The sequence below is a fragment of the Sciurus vulgaris genome, assembly GCF_902686455.1.
Source record: "Sciurus vulgaris genome assembly, chromosome: 14".
Lineage (NCBI taxonomy): Eukaryota > Metazoa > Chordata > Mammalia > Rodentia > Sciuridae > Sciurus > Sciurus vulgaris.
Window position 1 is genome coordinate 8116492 of NC_136475.1, and position 14007 is coordinate 8130498.

The 14007-nt window shown below is 40.2% G+C and overlaps 1 protein-coding gene and 1 pseudogene across 2 annotated transcripts in view; one reads left to right on the forward strand and one right to left on the reverse strand.

Annotated features, from left to right (window-relative positions):
- Window positions 1-344: 344 nt before the first annotated feature.
- BUB1 (BUB1 mitotic checkpoint serine/threonine kinase) overlaps window positions 345-14007 on the forward strand; it is a 55185-nt gene continuing 41522 nt past the window's right edge. Inside the window, exons 1-9 of the mRNA XM_079110096.1 lie at window positions 345-796; window positions 4227-4286; window positions 4378-4516; window positions 5766-5962; window positions 8290-8333; window positions 10113-10213; window positions 11393-11445; window positions 11535-11719; window positions 12912-13063. Coding sequence (XP_078966222.1) covers window positions 771-796; window positions 4227-4286; window positions 4378-4516; window positions 5766-5962; window positions 8290-8333; window positions 10113-10213; window positions 11393-11445; window positions 11535-11719; window positions 12912-13063 — 957 coding nt within the window. The 5' untranslated portion in view covers window positions 345-770. The remainder of the gene's footprint in view (window positions 797-4226; window positions 4287-4377; window positions 4517-5765; window positions 5963-8289; window positions 8334-10112; window positions 10214-11392; window positions 11446-11534; window positions 11720-12911; window positions 13064-14007) is intronic.
- LOC306644416 (RNA-binding protein 3-like) lies at window positions 9047-9950 on the reverse strand (annotated as a pseudogene). Its single transcript has one exon. The product of its transcript is annotated as an RNA-binding protein 3-like (transcript).

Here is a 14007-nt window from a genome sequence, read left to right on the forward strand (position 1 = left end):
TATGCAGGCCCTCACCCTGCAGTCACTAAACCAAAAACCCTTCAGGCTTTTCGAATGCCACAGCATTTTAGGATCGGAGACGAGGGCTTCGAGGGCTTCGTTGGCTCTAGCGTCTGGGTGCTTTCCTTACAGGACGCGGGGCACAAACCCGCCCTTCGGTGGGGAGGCCTCTGCCCCAGAAGGTTTCCTTTTTCTCTCCACCAGCCTTTCCGAATGCACAGGCGGGCGTCGCCCCCGCGCCTCGGCCTGGATCAACCAGTCTGATCCTGCAAGTGGGGCCGCTTTTCTTCGCCCCACGAACGCGGCACAGCGACCGCGGTTTGTATATTTCAGCGAAGGGGACAGCGGGGTCGAGGCCCCAGACTTCGAGTCCAGCGAGGTCTTCCCTCGAATGACGTCTTCGTCGTGACCTTACGTACATCAGTTGCAACTTAGTTTTAAAAAGAAAGAAAAAAAGGTCCCACGCCGGAGGCACACGTCCGTCCCCGGCTGCCCCGTGGTGGCGAACCCAGTCCTCACCTCAGTGGACCGCTAGCTTCCGGTTCTGGAGAGCTACCGGAAGTGGGAGGGGCCGCCGGCGCGCGAGGGGGCGGGGCTTGGTCTCCCGGCAACGGCCTCGGCGATTGGCCAGAACGTCCGCAGGCACTGCCAATGGCCAGGCGCCTAGCCAACGCTCGGCGCCGCGACTGCGGCTGCGCGGGAGATTCGAATCGCCGGCGCTACTCGCTCGCGTCGTCGGTGGGCCTGCTGCGGGCTCGCGGCCTCTCGCCATGGATAACCCGGAAAATGTCTTTCAGTGAGTGTCGGCCTGGAGGGGTGGGGGCGAGGCGCGGTCCTGATCCCCGACCCTGGGCCCCGAGGCGCTGGGGCAGTTAGGGCTCCGGCCCGCACCCTGTGGGCCCTCCGCGCAGACCTGCCTGCGTTTCTGGGCTCCCGGGCCGACAAGGCTGCCGGCCGCCCCGGGTCACCGAGGAGCGAGCGGGTGGCCCCCGCCGAGACCCCGGCGTCCCGGGATCTACGGTCACACCGACCGTTCGGGGCATCGAGGCAACCTGAGAGGTCGCTGTTCCCGGGAGGAGCCGGGTCCGTGGGCACCGAGCGCCGCTGTGGGAGGAGAGCGTCCGGCCCATCCAGACCCCGCCCTGCGTGATTTAAGTCGCTTATGAAAAAATTCTCCTCCAGAGGGTGGGGATTTACAGTGGCTCTCTGGCCCGTAATCCTGCCGCTGCTTTTCAAGTCTTTAATACACAATACTTAATGAAAAAAGTGCCTTGCGTGTTGTTGAGTCATTTATTTCTAACCTGCCAGCAGTTGTGGAAGTTCCCATAGCTTGGGTGACTTACCCAGCCTGTGATTAAAAAGCATTTCAAACGGTTAATTCATCTGTGGCAGAAGTAAAACTGGTTAGTTTTACCAGCTCTTTGGGGAATCACAAGACCAAGGATGTCAATATAGTCAAAACTAAAATCTGTTTTGAAATTTTTCTTTTGGAAGTCTTATCCCTCCACCACCATTTTTAAAGGGAAATCTGTATCGCAGCCCTTATTTTGACTTTCTACAGGCTAATTTGTTCTAATGAACGTGGCGATTTAGTATTAGTGTATTTAAGCCATCTTCCTGGAGAATGTGGTTGGTTTGAGAACATAAAATGTTTACCTTGGGCAAATCTTTTGTGCATTACACATTTTAGGAGAAAAGTTCTGACATTCTAGGGATTTGTTCCTCTTTTGAGGCATGAGAAAGACTCAAATTTACAAGTAATGACTTTTAAATTTTAAAAATAGATAATGTATTTGTATCATTTTGGAAAATTTAGAAAAGTATCCACTGACAATTCCTTTACCTGTCTACTCTCACCCCATAATATGTAATCTTTATTTATTTATTTATTTTTAGTTTGTTTTTCAAGTGTTTCTTCTTGGACATATAAATACTTGTTATTAAAATGTATCTATATGTCTGTACATGTGTCTGTGTGTGTGCATTTCCTGCCTTTATCTCACATAAAATGTAGCAGAACAACTCTGCTCTTTTTGCCTAATGATATCCTTGGAGATTTCTGTCATTACATAGCACTCTTTTTTTTTTCATTTCATTTTTACTACTGTTTAATATTTTATGTGCCATAATTTATCTAAGCAATCCTCAATGACAGACACTTGGGTTGTTGGCAATATCTTGCTATTACAAATAGTGTTGTAGTTTAAAAGAAATGTACTTAATGGCAATGGCATTTTGTGTATACTCAGAATGTATCAATTTTCTAGATTCCCAAAAGTAGGTTTGCTGGATGAAGAGAAATCCACCTGTGATTTCAATAGATATCTACAAGCAAGATTTGAGAGTGCCTGCTTCCCATTGCTTACCTATATACTTTAGTTGCATTTAATATTTTTTTTTTTGCAAATCTAATGAATAAGCTGTATCTTATTGACAGTGACTTTCTCTTATGTCAAAGGCTTAGTATCTTTTCAAGTTTGAGAGCCATTCGTATTTCTTTGTGAAAATCTTTTTATCCCTTTACTCATTTTTAATAATTGGGTTTATAATTTTTTTCCTCAATTTCTAGAAGTCCTTTGTTTTTCCAGCTTTGGTTCTCTTTTGACTTGGGCAGTTTTAAAATTTTGTTTTGTTTATTTGACATGTAGAAGCGTTTCATTAGTAAATGGTTGACAATGATTTCATTTGTTTATGGAGGGGATAGCTAGAATAAAATATAATTTAAGATTCTTTGTCTACTTTCTGAGGGTTCTTAATTGAGTCTGTGGAATGAATCGACAATGATAGAGTAATAAGAGAAAAGGCATACCTATTTTATCCTGTGCAAGTCCCTGGGAGCATCAAAACAAAAGACAGAAGCAAGATGAGGCAGATAAGGTGGACTCAGAGAAAACTGGGCTGTTTAGTTTGCTAATATGAGTTGATTCAAGTTTCTTTCACAAAAGAATAGCTTTTCAGAGCCATTCCTGCCTGCAGTTCTCTGAATAACCATCTTGAAATATGCCAAAGAAGTATTTTGAGGTGGATGTTCTTGTGTCCTATAAAATTATTGCTTTAAAATCCCTTTTTCAAAAAATCTTGTAATTTTGCAAATAGCTAACCTAGGAGTCCTTCTCAACTTGACTCATACCTAGAACACAGTCCCATCAGGAAGTCCTGTCCTCCCTCTAAAAAAGGTGTGGGATTGCCCACATGCACTGTTTCCATGTTGGTCCAGCTCACCACGAGCCACTGGGATGTTTCCATAGCTTCCTACCTGGTTCTCACTCTCTTCCCATCCCTACCATCTTCTTCACCTGGAGGAATAGAAGACATTTAAAATGCAAATTAGAACTTCCCCTGGCTTATCACAGTAAAGCCACACTGGCTCACTTTCTGTTCCTGGAAGAAACTGGTTCCTGAAGTTCTCTCAGCCATGACCATTTCCCCCAATATAGCTATGTGGCTTTCTGGTGTTAGCACATGTCTGTGCCCTCAGAGGCAGGCCTTCCCTGACCACCCTACCTGAAAATAGTAACTCTTACTCATTCTCTTTGGTTTGTTTTTTCTTCTTGGTACTTAATGTAACCTGACGCTGTTTAGTTTCTTTTTCATTATTTGTTTGCCCCACTAGCACCTGAGCTCCTACAAAAATTTTGCTTTGCTTGGTTGATTTTTTTTTTTTTTTTTTAAGATGTGTTTGGGTATGTGGAAGTCAGGGAAACAAGAGTTCTCCAGGAATTCTAGTGACTGATTCATGAAAACTGCCAATTACCTGTTCTTCCTCTGGAACTGTGTTACATTGGGGCCCAGGAAGCATACTGTATCTGGAATGTCCAGTTGTTCAACCTTGTCTGTCCACCTGCTGGCAAGCCCTTCTTGAATCTTATTCCAGCCCAGTCTCAGCCATGCTCCTGGAAAGCAAGAAAAGGGATCTGAGCAGGCCTGGCTTACATCCCACCATTAGGAGGAGGGGCAACAAGCTTTTGGACACTGCCCCTCAGTGTAGTAGCAACACTGGGGACCAGGGACAGAAAGAGACTCTGGAATAGAGCTAGGGAAGACCTTGCCTCTGGAAAAACACTGAATGCTCTTTTAAATTTTATATAGCATTTGGGTTTTATATAGCTTTCCGTTTTAAGGTGTATAAATAATATATATATATATACAATATATATAATTAAATATGTCTTTTGCTCTTAAGAATTATCCCTGATAGTTCATGAGCATTCTCTCCTTTGTTCTAGAATGTTTGAAGCCCACATGCAGAGCTACAAAGGAGATGACCCACTTGGTGAATGGGAAAGGTTAGCATTTGAGTTTTTCGTTTTTGTTTTTTTCCTTTAGATCAACTATATGCTATCCTATGGAAACTTAACATTATCCATATTTTTCTAGCTACATGCAGTGGGTAGAAGAGAATTTTCCTGCTAATAAAGACTACTGGATAATGCTATTAGAACATTTAATGAAGGAATTTTTAGATAAGAAGAGATACCACAATGACCCAAGATTCATCAATTATTGCTTAAAATTTGTGAGTATGCTTTCTAGTGGATAATCAAATCTATAATCATGTTGAACTTTTTTTTTTTTTTTTGGCAGTGCTGGGGATCGAACCCAGGGCCTCATGCTTGCAAGGCAAGCACTCTACTGACTGAGCTATCATCTCCCCAGCCCCTGAACTTTTGTTTTTTGATCTACATTTTAAGATCTTTTAGACTGCCTTTTATTTTAATTCCTTGTTTCCAGTCATAAATCTTTAAAAGTTGGATGACTAGAGATGTGTATAGCCTTGGCTTCTGTATTGTGGAGTCATTGATTCAATTTTAAAATTCTATTTCAAGTCTGCACATGTTCCAATAGGAGATAGAAACCAAAAATTAAAAGAGGGTTTGTTGGCTAGGAAGTGTGATGAGCAGGAAACTCCCAGGTGCCAAGAGAGCTCCTGGGAGTAAATGGCTCTCGGAATCCATACTTTGTGCTAAGGGAAAATGCAGGCTCAGTCTTGAAGGTTGAACCTCTTGGACCTGGAATTCAAAGACTTGGCATAAAAAATCATGTGTGGAGTGCATAGGGCAAACATGAACTTGTTCACTGCATTACAAAATACTGATTAAAGGCACCTGTGGACCTGGAGCAAGCTCAGAGCAAGGCACAGTGCTTCATGTGATGGGCTTTATAGACCTACCATCAGAGGAAATAGTATGGGTAATCTGGGGGACATTGAATGTTAAGGAACGGAATGATTCTAACTTAAGCTTGCTACCAGAGAACCACACACCTCCACCTACCTAGTATATCCCCAAGCCTCCGCTAGACGGAATGCTGGAGGACCAGCTAGATTCTGGGCTGACCTAGAGTATAGAGTAGCAATTCTGTTTTTTTTTTTTTTTTTTTTTTTTTTTTTTTAATTTATTTATCTTGGTATCTATATATTTTTAAAATTTTTAGTTGACACAATAATTGTCCACATTTATGGGATACAGTATGGTATTTCAGTGCTTGTATATAATAGTAAGTAATGGTCAGATAAGAGCAATTGGCTTATCTGTCACCTCATACATCTGATCATTTCTTTGTTGGGAATGTTCATAAATGCCAGTTTGGCTCTGTCTCCTGCATGCACCTCTCTATTTTGAAATATTAATTACCGGCCATAGTTACCCCACTGTGCTATAAAACATTAGAAGTCATTCTTCCTATTCAACTGCATCTCTGCGTCTCTTAACGTCTCTCTGCCTTGCCTCATCATTCTTATGTGCTTTTCTTCTGGGCTCCTGTAGGCTGAATACAACAGTGACCTTCATCAGTTTTTTGAGTTTCTGTACAACCAGGGGATCGGAACCCAGTCATCTCCTCTGTACATATCCTGGGCGGAGCATCTGGAAGCCCAGGGAGAGCTGCAGCAGGCCAGTGCCGTTTTTCGGAGAGGAATTCAAAACCAGGCTGAACCTCGAGAGCTCTTGCAACAGCAGTACAGGTGGCTTCTAAGTACAGTTCCTCATGGCTGTTTCCTACTTTGAAAGCAAATGTTTGCTCTTAACGTTGTGTTTTTATTTGTTTTGTGGGGAAACCTCGTGAAAAATGTGGTCAATACAGAGTAGTTTAAAGAAAAGAAACTGCCCAGAAATCTTATGTTACTGTTACCATTTTGGTACATTTCCCTCCAATAGCTTTTCCTTGTGTTTATATAGTTTAACAGTAAATCATGGTATATGTCTAGTTATATATACTGCTCTTAAGGATCTATGAACTTTTAATCTACTTCTAATTGCTTGTAAACCTGTCAGAGTTGTCATAATTTAACCCTTCTCCAGTTGGACATTTGGATTTTTTCCATTTTGATTTTTGAAAGAATAACATTGTCTTAATCAGCTTTCTTTTGATTTGAATATCATGGACTGAAATTTATAAAGAATAAATGTTGGGGACTGGGGATATAGCTCAGTTGGTAAAGTGCTTGCCTCACACTGCTTCAATCCCCAGCACCACCAAAAAAAAAAAAAAAAAGATTTATTCAGATCAGTTCTGGAGGCTGGGAGGTCCACCATCAAGGGGTTACATCTGATGAGGGCCTTCTTGCTGGTGGGGACTCTCTAGAGTCGTGAGTCTGCATAGGACATCATATGCCAAAGACAGAGATAAATTGCATTTATGACAGATCCACTCAAGAGAATTCGTTAGTCCATGAATCATCTAATCCATTCTTGAGGTTGGAACCCTTGTTACCTGATCACTTCTCAAAGGTCCATCTGCACCTCTTAACACCTCACAGTGGGAATGGAGTGTCGACATGATTTTGGTGAGGACATTCAAACCTTAGCAAAGGATGTATATCATAGCGAATAGCCTTTTTAGTCACTTTTTTTTTTTTTTTTTTTTTTTTTTTTTACTTTTTTTGGTCACTGAATACATCTCATTGAGGGAATTTTGAAACTATAGAAAACTAAAGTAAGAGAAACATTTTCGCATATTTATTGGCATTTTTTGCTTAGCTTCGTACAAGATTGCAGTGAACTTCATGCCATGCTACATGTCAGCTTTGTGTCAAGATCTTTTTACCTTTTTATAAAAACATTTAAAATATATTTCCTATCTAGTTCCTTCCAATAGAGTCTCAGAATTGTAACTGTTGAGCCAAAGGGCACAGGAAGAGTGTTAAGGCTTACAGTACAGATAACCAGATGCCCACGTAGAGACTGTACAGTACTGTGCTATCCTCTTGTCAGCGTAATCAGGAACCACTATCCACCCCCTGACCAGTATTTAATATTCTGTTTTTTCAACTTTGCTTTTTACTTTATTATGAGAATTTCCAAGCATACATAAAAAAGAAAAATTAGTATAATGAAATTCCATTTATTTATTTATTTTCCCCCATATTCAGGATTTAAACCAGGTTGCTTTACCACAATGACGTTTCCAGTTCTTTTTATTTTTTATTTTGAGACAGGGCTTCATTAAGTTCCTGAAAGTCTCGCTAAGTTGATGAGACTGGCCTCCAACTTGTGGTTTTCCTGCCTCAGCCTTCTGAGCTGATGGGATTACAGGTGTGCACTACGACACCTATCACCTACTTTTTAATAATTATTAACATTTGATTATGTCTTTTCTGTCCTGAGGATTTTTACAGCATATTCAAAATAGCAAAATATTTTATCCAAAATATTACTGTAAACATCTCCAAAAGATTATTTCTTACAGAATCTTACTTCATAATCACACCTACAAAATTGAAAGTAATTCTTCAATATCACCTACTTTTCAGTCTTTCCTCATCATGTAAAATGGTTCTGTTACCATTGGTTTGTTTGAATTAAGAGCAAAACAAGGTCAAGCATTTGGTCGAAGGCTCTCCTTTTTAGCACGTGCTCTTCTGCATTACCCACAACGTCAGGCTTAGGACTTGCGTGTTCTTCCACAAGCAGCTGATGTGTAAAAGTGCTGTGATATGGCACGCTGAGGTGTCCTCACAGAGGACAGTAATGTCTAGACACCCTTTGCAGAAGTGGTCTAAGCTTTGTACTTACACTTCTTTCTCCCAAACATTAATATTCATTTTGTTCCAAATGGATAAAATACCTAAAGTAGGAGTTCAAACACTCTATTATAACATTTAGAGACTTGAGGAATTTTTCTAATGTATGTATGCCATGAAAATATTCCCAGAATTTTGTTTGACTATATTCTTTCAACTTTGGTCTTTCCTTGCTTATAGTAAGCTGAGACATTTAATTTCTACCTTAGTATCTGTGTATATTAAACTGTAAACTTATAATCTATCTTAATGCCTTTTCTATCGTTTAGATTGTTTCAGACACGCCTCACTGAAACCCATTTGCCAACTCAAGGTAAAATTATGCTTTCTGCTGTATCAGATTGTTGGTGATTTTAGTTGCTAATTTTTGCTGATTTCTTTTCCCCTTAAAAAGCAAATCTTTCTAACATTTAATGAAAACCAAACTATACTGTCTCGGGGTAACGGGGAAGGCATTCTTGTAATGATGCACTTTAAAAGTGGCAAATCTGCTTGATGATTTCACTCTATTTGGGGGATTTAAAAAAAAAATCAAAATAAGGAGACTCTGAACTCCATCTGTTCTGAACTGAATCGAATGTATTTGATGCCATCTTTAGGAAATGTGGCAGGGCTTTATTTCCCTTAGAAATAAATATCACATTTAGACTATCAGCATTGACATCCTATCTTGTTTAAATAACTAGTTATATTTTACATTTATTTTGGGTACTTCCTTGGACATTTTGATTTGATCAGAAAGTCGTCTCTAAAATACTTGTCTACACAATATTTTAGTTCCCTTTTCTGTAGCAGTGTGATTGAGATTATTTTTTGTGCTGCTTACTGAAAGATCAAGGGGGTGTATTTGTGTGTGTGTGTGTGTGTTTGTGTGTGTACAGGTTTTATATTTTTAATCAGTTCTGTGAAAGATATCCTAAACACTACAAGAGACACAACAGAATATTTTTTCTTCCAGCATTAAAAAAATGACACAAACATTTTTAAGAAGCTTGTCTGTATAATTGGGGTGGTGATCTTGAATCTTAAGAGGAAGTATCATGTTATTGACATAGATTGCTTACAGGTACATTTGGAAATTGCTCTCTAATCATGATAAACATTGTGTGCAGGTTTTAAAAATGTACCCGGCTTTAGCTTTAAAAAAATTAAGTCTCGTCAAACTTTTCTTTTGCCAGAAGCAATAATCCTGAGAGGCCAAACTGAAAACCTGGTAAAAGGAAAAATACCTGGGCTCAACAAATGTCCCAGAATTTGTCTTTAAATGTGAAAAAAATTTACATGGAGCTTTTTAAAAGGTCTTTTAGTAAGCTACCTTGGGAGCTCAATTTAAAAATAGAAATTAATGTACTAAAACAGATGTTTCAGCGCAGCTCCAAAAATCTTTATAAATATAGTGATTTGGAAGGACGATCCGGGATCAGAAGTGTTATTCCTTGTGTATCTACTTTATGTGTGCTTGCCTCAACTCAGTTGTCATAATTGTCTCAGTAATCTCCTCCTGAGTAGCTGTCATAGCCACCCTGGCTGCCACTATAGTCTCAGGGCCGTCCATAACCATATCCATATCCTTCAGGTCGACTGTCATACCGGTCACTCTCATAGCCCTGGTCCCCACCACCTCTAGAGTAGCTGCACCCACGCCCATGGGCCTCAAAAGCACCCCTTCTGGTGCCCCGGGCAGACTTGCCTGCATGGTCCTCATGGATCTGCCGACCATCCAGGGACTCTCCACTCATGGCTTTCATGGCATCTGAGGCATGTTCTGGGTTTGTAAAGGCAATGAAGCCAAAACCCCAGGACCTTGAGTCTCCTAGTCCTTGACAACAGCCACCTCAGAAATAGGCCCGAAGCTGCTGAAGTGGTCTTCCAGCGCCTGCTCATCAGTATTGACATTGAGCCCTCCCACCAAGACCTTCCCTTCTTCAGATCACATGGCAGTGAATTTGAATCCTGGAAATTAAAAAGTAGAGAGACAGGAGGCTCTGCCGGGCAGAGAGAATAGGGCAGGGGGATGTATTATGTGATGATTTTGTTTACCATGGTTTTTTTCTCTTATTTCTCTTTATTTTTTTCCTGTTTTCCCTTATAGCTAGAACCTCGGGACCTCTGCATAATGCTTCAATTTTAAACCAAATGGTAACCTCAAAATCAAGTCAAGGAAAGAACTCAGCCTCTGTCTCTAAGAATCAGGTAGTGATGACATTTGTAGGTCGTACAGAACTAGGAATGGTACTGAGTGGTCATCTGGCTGCCTTCTGTCTCCGCCTGGCTTCTCATTTCTTTGACCTCGTCTCCTGTGACTTCACGCCCATGCCAGCTTTCTGGGCCTATTGCCATCCAACCTGTGTTTGTGCTCAGCTCGTAGACGTGACTTGTTATTGGACCCTGGGCCTCACCATACAGCCTCCTGTCCTCTTCCTTCTCAGCACTTTCTCTCCTACCAAGGTCCTCTTCTCCTTATTCTGCTCTCCTCTTTCATAGGCCCAGGATCCTGACCCTGGTTCATGCCTACCTGAAGCCTGTTTAAAAGCCCCAGAGCCTCAGCCGTGGGTGCCTATAACCTCAGTAATACCCCAAGAATTTCTTTTAATGTTTTCACCATAAATTTTGTTCCAGACAGAAATGCTTACATAAGGTGAATATCACATAATGTATACCTGCACTGAAACTTCATGTAGTGCCCCATAAATATGTATGATTTTTGTGTCATTTTTAAAAATTTTTAAGTGCTTGAAGAAAAATTCCCAGACTTCTATTTGAATTTGTTAAATCCTGGGCAAGTCCCTGGAATGTGTATTCCTGTAAGTTCATGTTTAATGTGTACATGTGTATGACACGCAAACTTTTTTCTGCTTTAGTGGCAGAGTCTGTAGAGTGCCTTTAGCTCAAGGGCACCAGTGTGGGTACCGTGATATTGCAGTCAGAAGACAAGCGAATCCCGAAAGGAGGGCCTCAGTCACCTTCTAGCTCCGAGGCGGAGCAACTGCTCTCTGCCCATTTATTCTCCGCCTCCACGCATCTCACCCCTTAATGTGCTCCCTCCAATGTCCTGAAGCTTTGTGGCCGGTGACCAGTGCAGGCCCAGGCCTGGGCTCTGAAGAAATTTTTAATGGTGTTTTTTTGTTTTGTTTTGTTTTGTTTTGTTTTATTTTATTTTAAGTCTTATGAGCACTTTTGTTGCAAAAGTTATACTGTCGATGATGATGCAAACTAAAGCTTCAGCTGTTAACTGTGATTTTACAAGAACATTTTAGAAATCGACTGGAGATTAAGAAGCCCCTCAAACATTGTCGTATTGATGTAGGAGGTAATGTGGATGAAATTTTCTTTTCAGTAAGTGAATGCTTCCACTTGTTTTCTGTCTTTTAGGGTTCAGAACCGTCTGGAACAATAACTTCAGCTTGTGACAAAGAGTCAAATATGCAAGTACAATCAGTGCATAGTTCCATTACTTGTTTCTTTACAGAATAATTTCAGTACAGTGTTGTAAGTGATGTGTTTTCCCCTCTAGGGAACAAAGGGTAATCATGATTTCTAAATCGGAGTACTCTGCACACTCATCTTTGGCAGCCAAAGCTGATGTTCAGCAAGTCGTTATGTATTGCAAGGAAAAGCTCATTCGTGGAGAATCAGAATTTTCCTTTGAAGAACTGAGAGCCCAGAAATACAATCAACGGAGGAAGCATGAACAGTGGGGTATTTGCAATCTTATATTCTGAGTTGTTTTTCTGTCACTTAGAATAATGAGTGATTACTTATGTGGTCAAATAATTAACTATGCTGAAAGTTTTCAACTTCAAAAAATGTCCTTATCCTGTCGGAAGCCTAGAGATCTTTGTTAAACACCAGCCTCGCAGCCACATTTGCTCAGGACTAAAGTCCACATATTGACAGCCGAGCCCATGGTTGAACCAACCCTGAAGTTCGTGTCCTTGCCATTGTCACCTTAACTTTAGTGAAATAGTATTTTAAGTGTTATCTATATGGAGTTGAACTTCTGTTTATAGTTATTCTAGAGTCATTTGTACTGTGAAAGGAACTGAAGTTCAGAAGAGATTTTTCAAGTTCTGCACCTACTTCAAACCAAACATGCAGAAGAATCCCCTGATCAAAGTGTTGTGTTATTTATGACTGTAGAGTAGACCGAGATTTATTCCTCACAGGGAAAAATGGGTGCCTTCACACCAGTGTTTGCATTTGGCTCTTTCTGTAACGAAGTGGAAGATGGGCCTTTGCTCCACTCAGGGCTTTTGTACTGTCTGCATTGTTTGGACCATATCCACTCTGTGAACCTTTCTTTTGCTCATTTATTTTCCTCTTTGGTCAACAACAACAAGAAACAATTGATCAGCATTCTTGGAGGATCCATTTTGAGCTATACATGGATAGTTTTTTCTTTTCACATGCCACAAACTTCAAGTGTCCAGCCGGTTGCCTGGGGTATGGCCTTGTGAGCCAGTTTTGGGAGTGTTACTGACAGCAGTGGGCTTGCTACCCCAACTCTTTAGTGCCCTTCACTTTTACTTCTTGAAGAGTGACCAGAGAGTTACATCTTTTAAAAACTGAAATGATAAGCCATTTTCAAATGATTTGCACAATCACAGTTGTTTTATAAGAAGCACTTGTGCTATTCCAAATACTGTTGATCATCATACAGATTTTTTCAGAAGAGATTTTATACCCTGAATTTAATAGTTACTGTGCTGAGGGTAGGTAAAGATTGTAATTAAAAGGCAGTACAAGTTTTTGTTCTAAAACCTAATGAGTATGGAAAACACTAAAAAATTTTAATATCCTAAAATAAGACTTTTTGTTCATTTTTTATGTATTCCTCTGATGACCTGAGTTTAAACTTTGCAAATAAACCTTTTTTTTTTTTAAACTAAAGTAAATGAAGACAGACATTATATGAAAAGAAAAGAAGCAAATGCTTTTGAAGAACAGCTGTTGAAGCAGAAAATGGATGAGCTTCATAAGAAGTTGCATCAAGTGGTGGAGCTATCTCAGGAGGACCTGCCCAGTCTCCAGGAAAGGCCTGAGGTACAGACGCGCTCTTGCCTGGGTATCCTGTGCCCAGCAGTGGGGATTGTTGGCTCTCTGTGTCCTGTTTTATAGTTAATTCTGTTCCTCATAACTTTCCAAAAATTTCAAATTATATGATCCAGAAAGAAGTTCAAAGTAATGAATGAGCAAAGGAATTTAGAGAACCGATGAGTAATGTTTCACATGTGTGTGTGTGTCCATGTTATATATTCACATATTAGTGTGTAGAGGCCTTTTTCTGGCTTTTATACAATGACCGTAGACTTCCAATAATTTTTCATCTAGATATATTTTCTGATTACCATCGTCTTGTGTGGGAAGAGGAGGAAAGGATGAGTATTACAGCCACATATTTTCTTAAAATTATGAATGGGAGAGATTGGGAATAATTTAAGCTATATAATGGTTGCTTAATATTCCACATAGCATATGTCTATCTGTGACATAGGACACCTTGAAGATAAAACATCTTATTTAAATCCATGTTTTTAAAATGATAGAAAATACATGACTGTGATGACTTTTTAAAATATTGAATGAAAGGGGTGTTTGTGATTTATATATATGCACACACATACATAGATATATATGTAAAAATACACCAGAGCATTCCTGGATGTATGTAGTATATTCACACATATATACATATCCCTGAATGTTCTTATTCATTGCTAATTACCGAAGATTGTATTTTTCCAAATCTTTGCTATGCATGAACACACATAAATAGGAATACAGTTGAATTTTCCTCATAAATAGGACTTATTTTCCGCTTTTTCTCCCTAACACATCTTATAAACCCTTTGATATTACTGTATAGAGATCCAGTACACCTCCTGTAGCACAGTCTTCCGCAATACTTACATCAGGATATATATCATGGTCATGCAGAAACTGTTATAAACCATGACATGAGATTGTTTCTCTCGAAAAGATGGCAG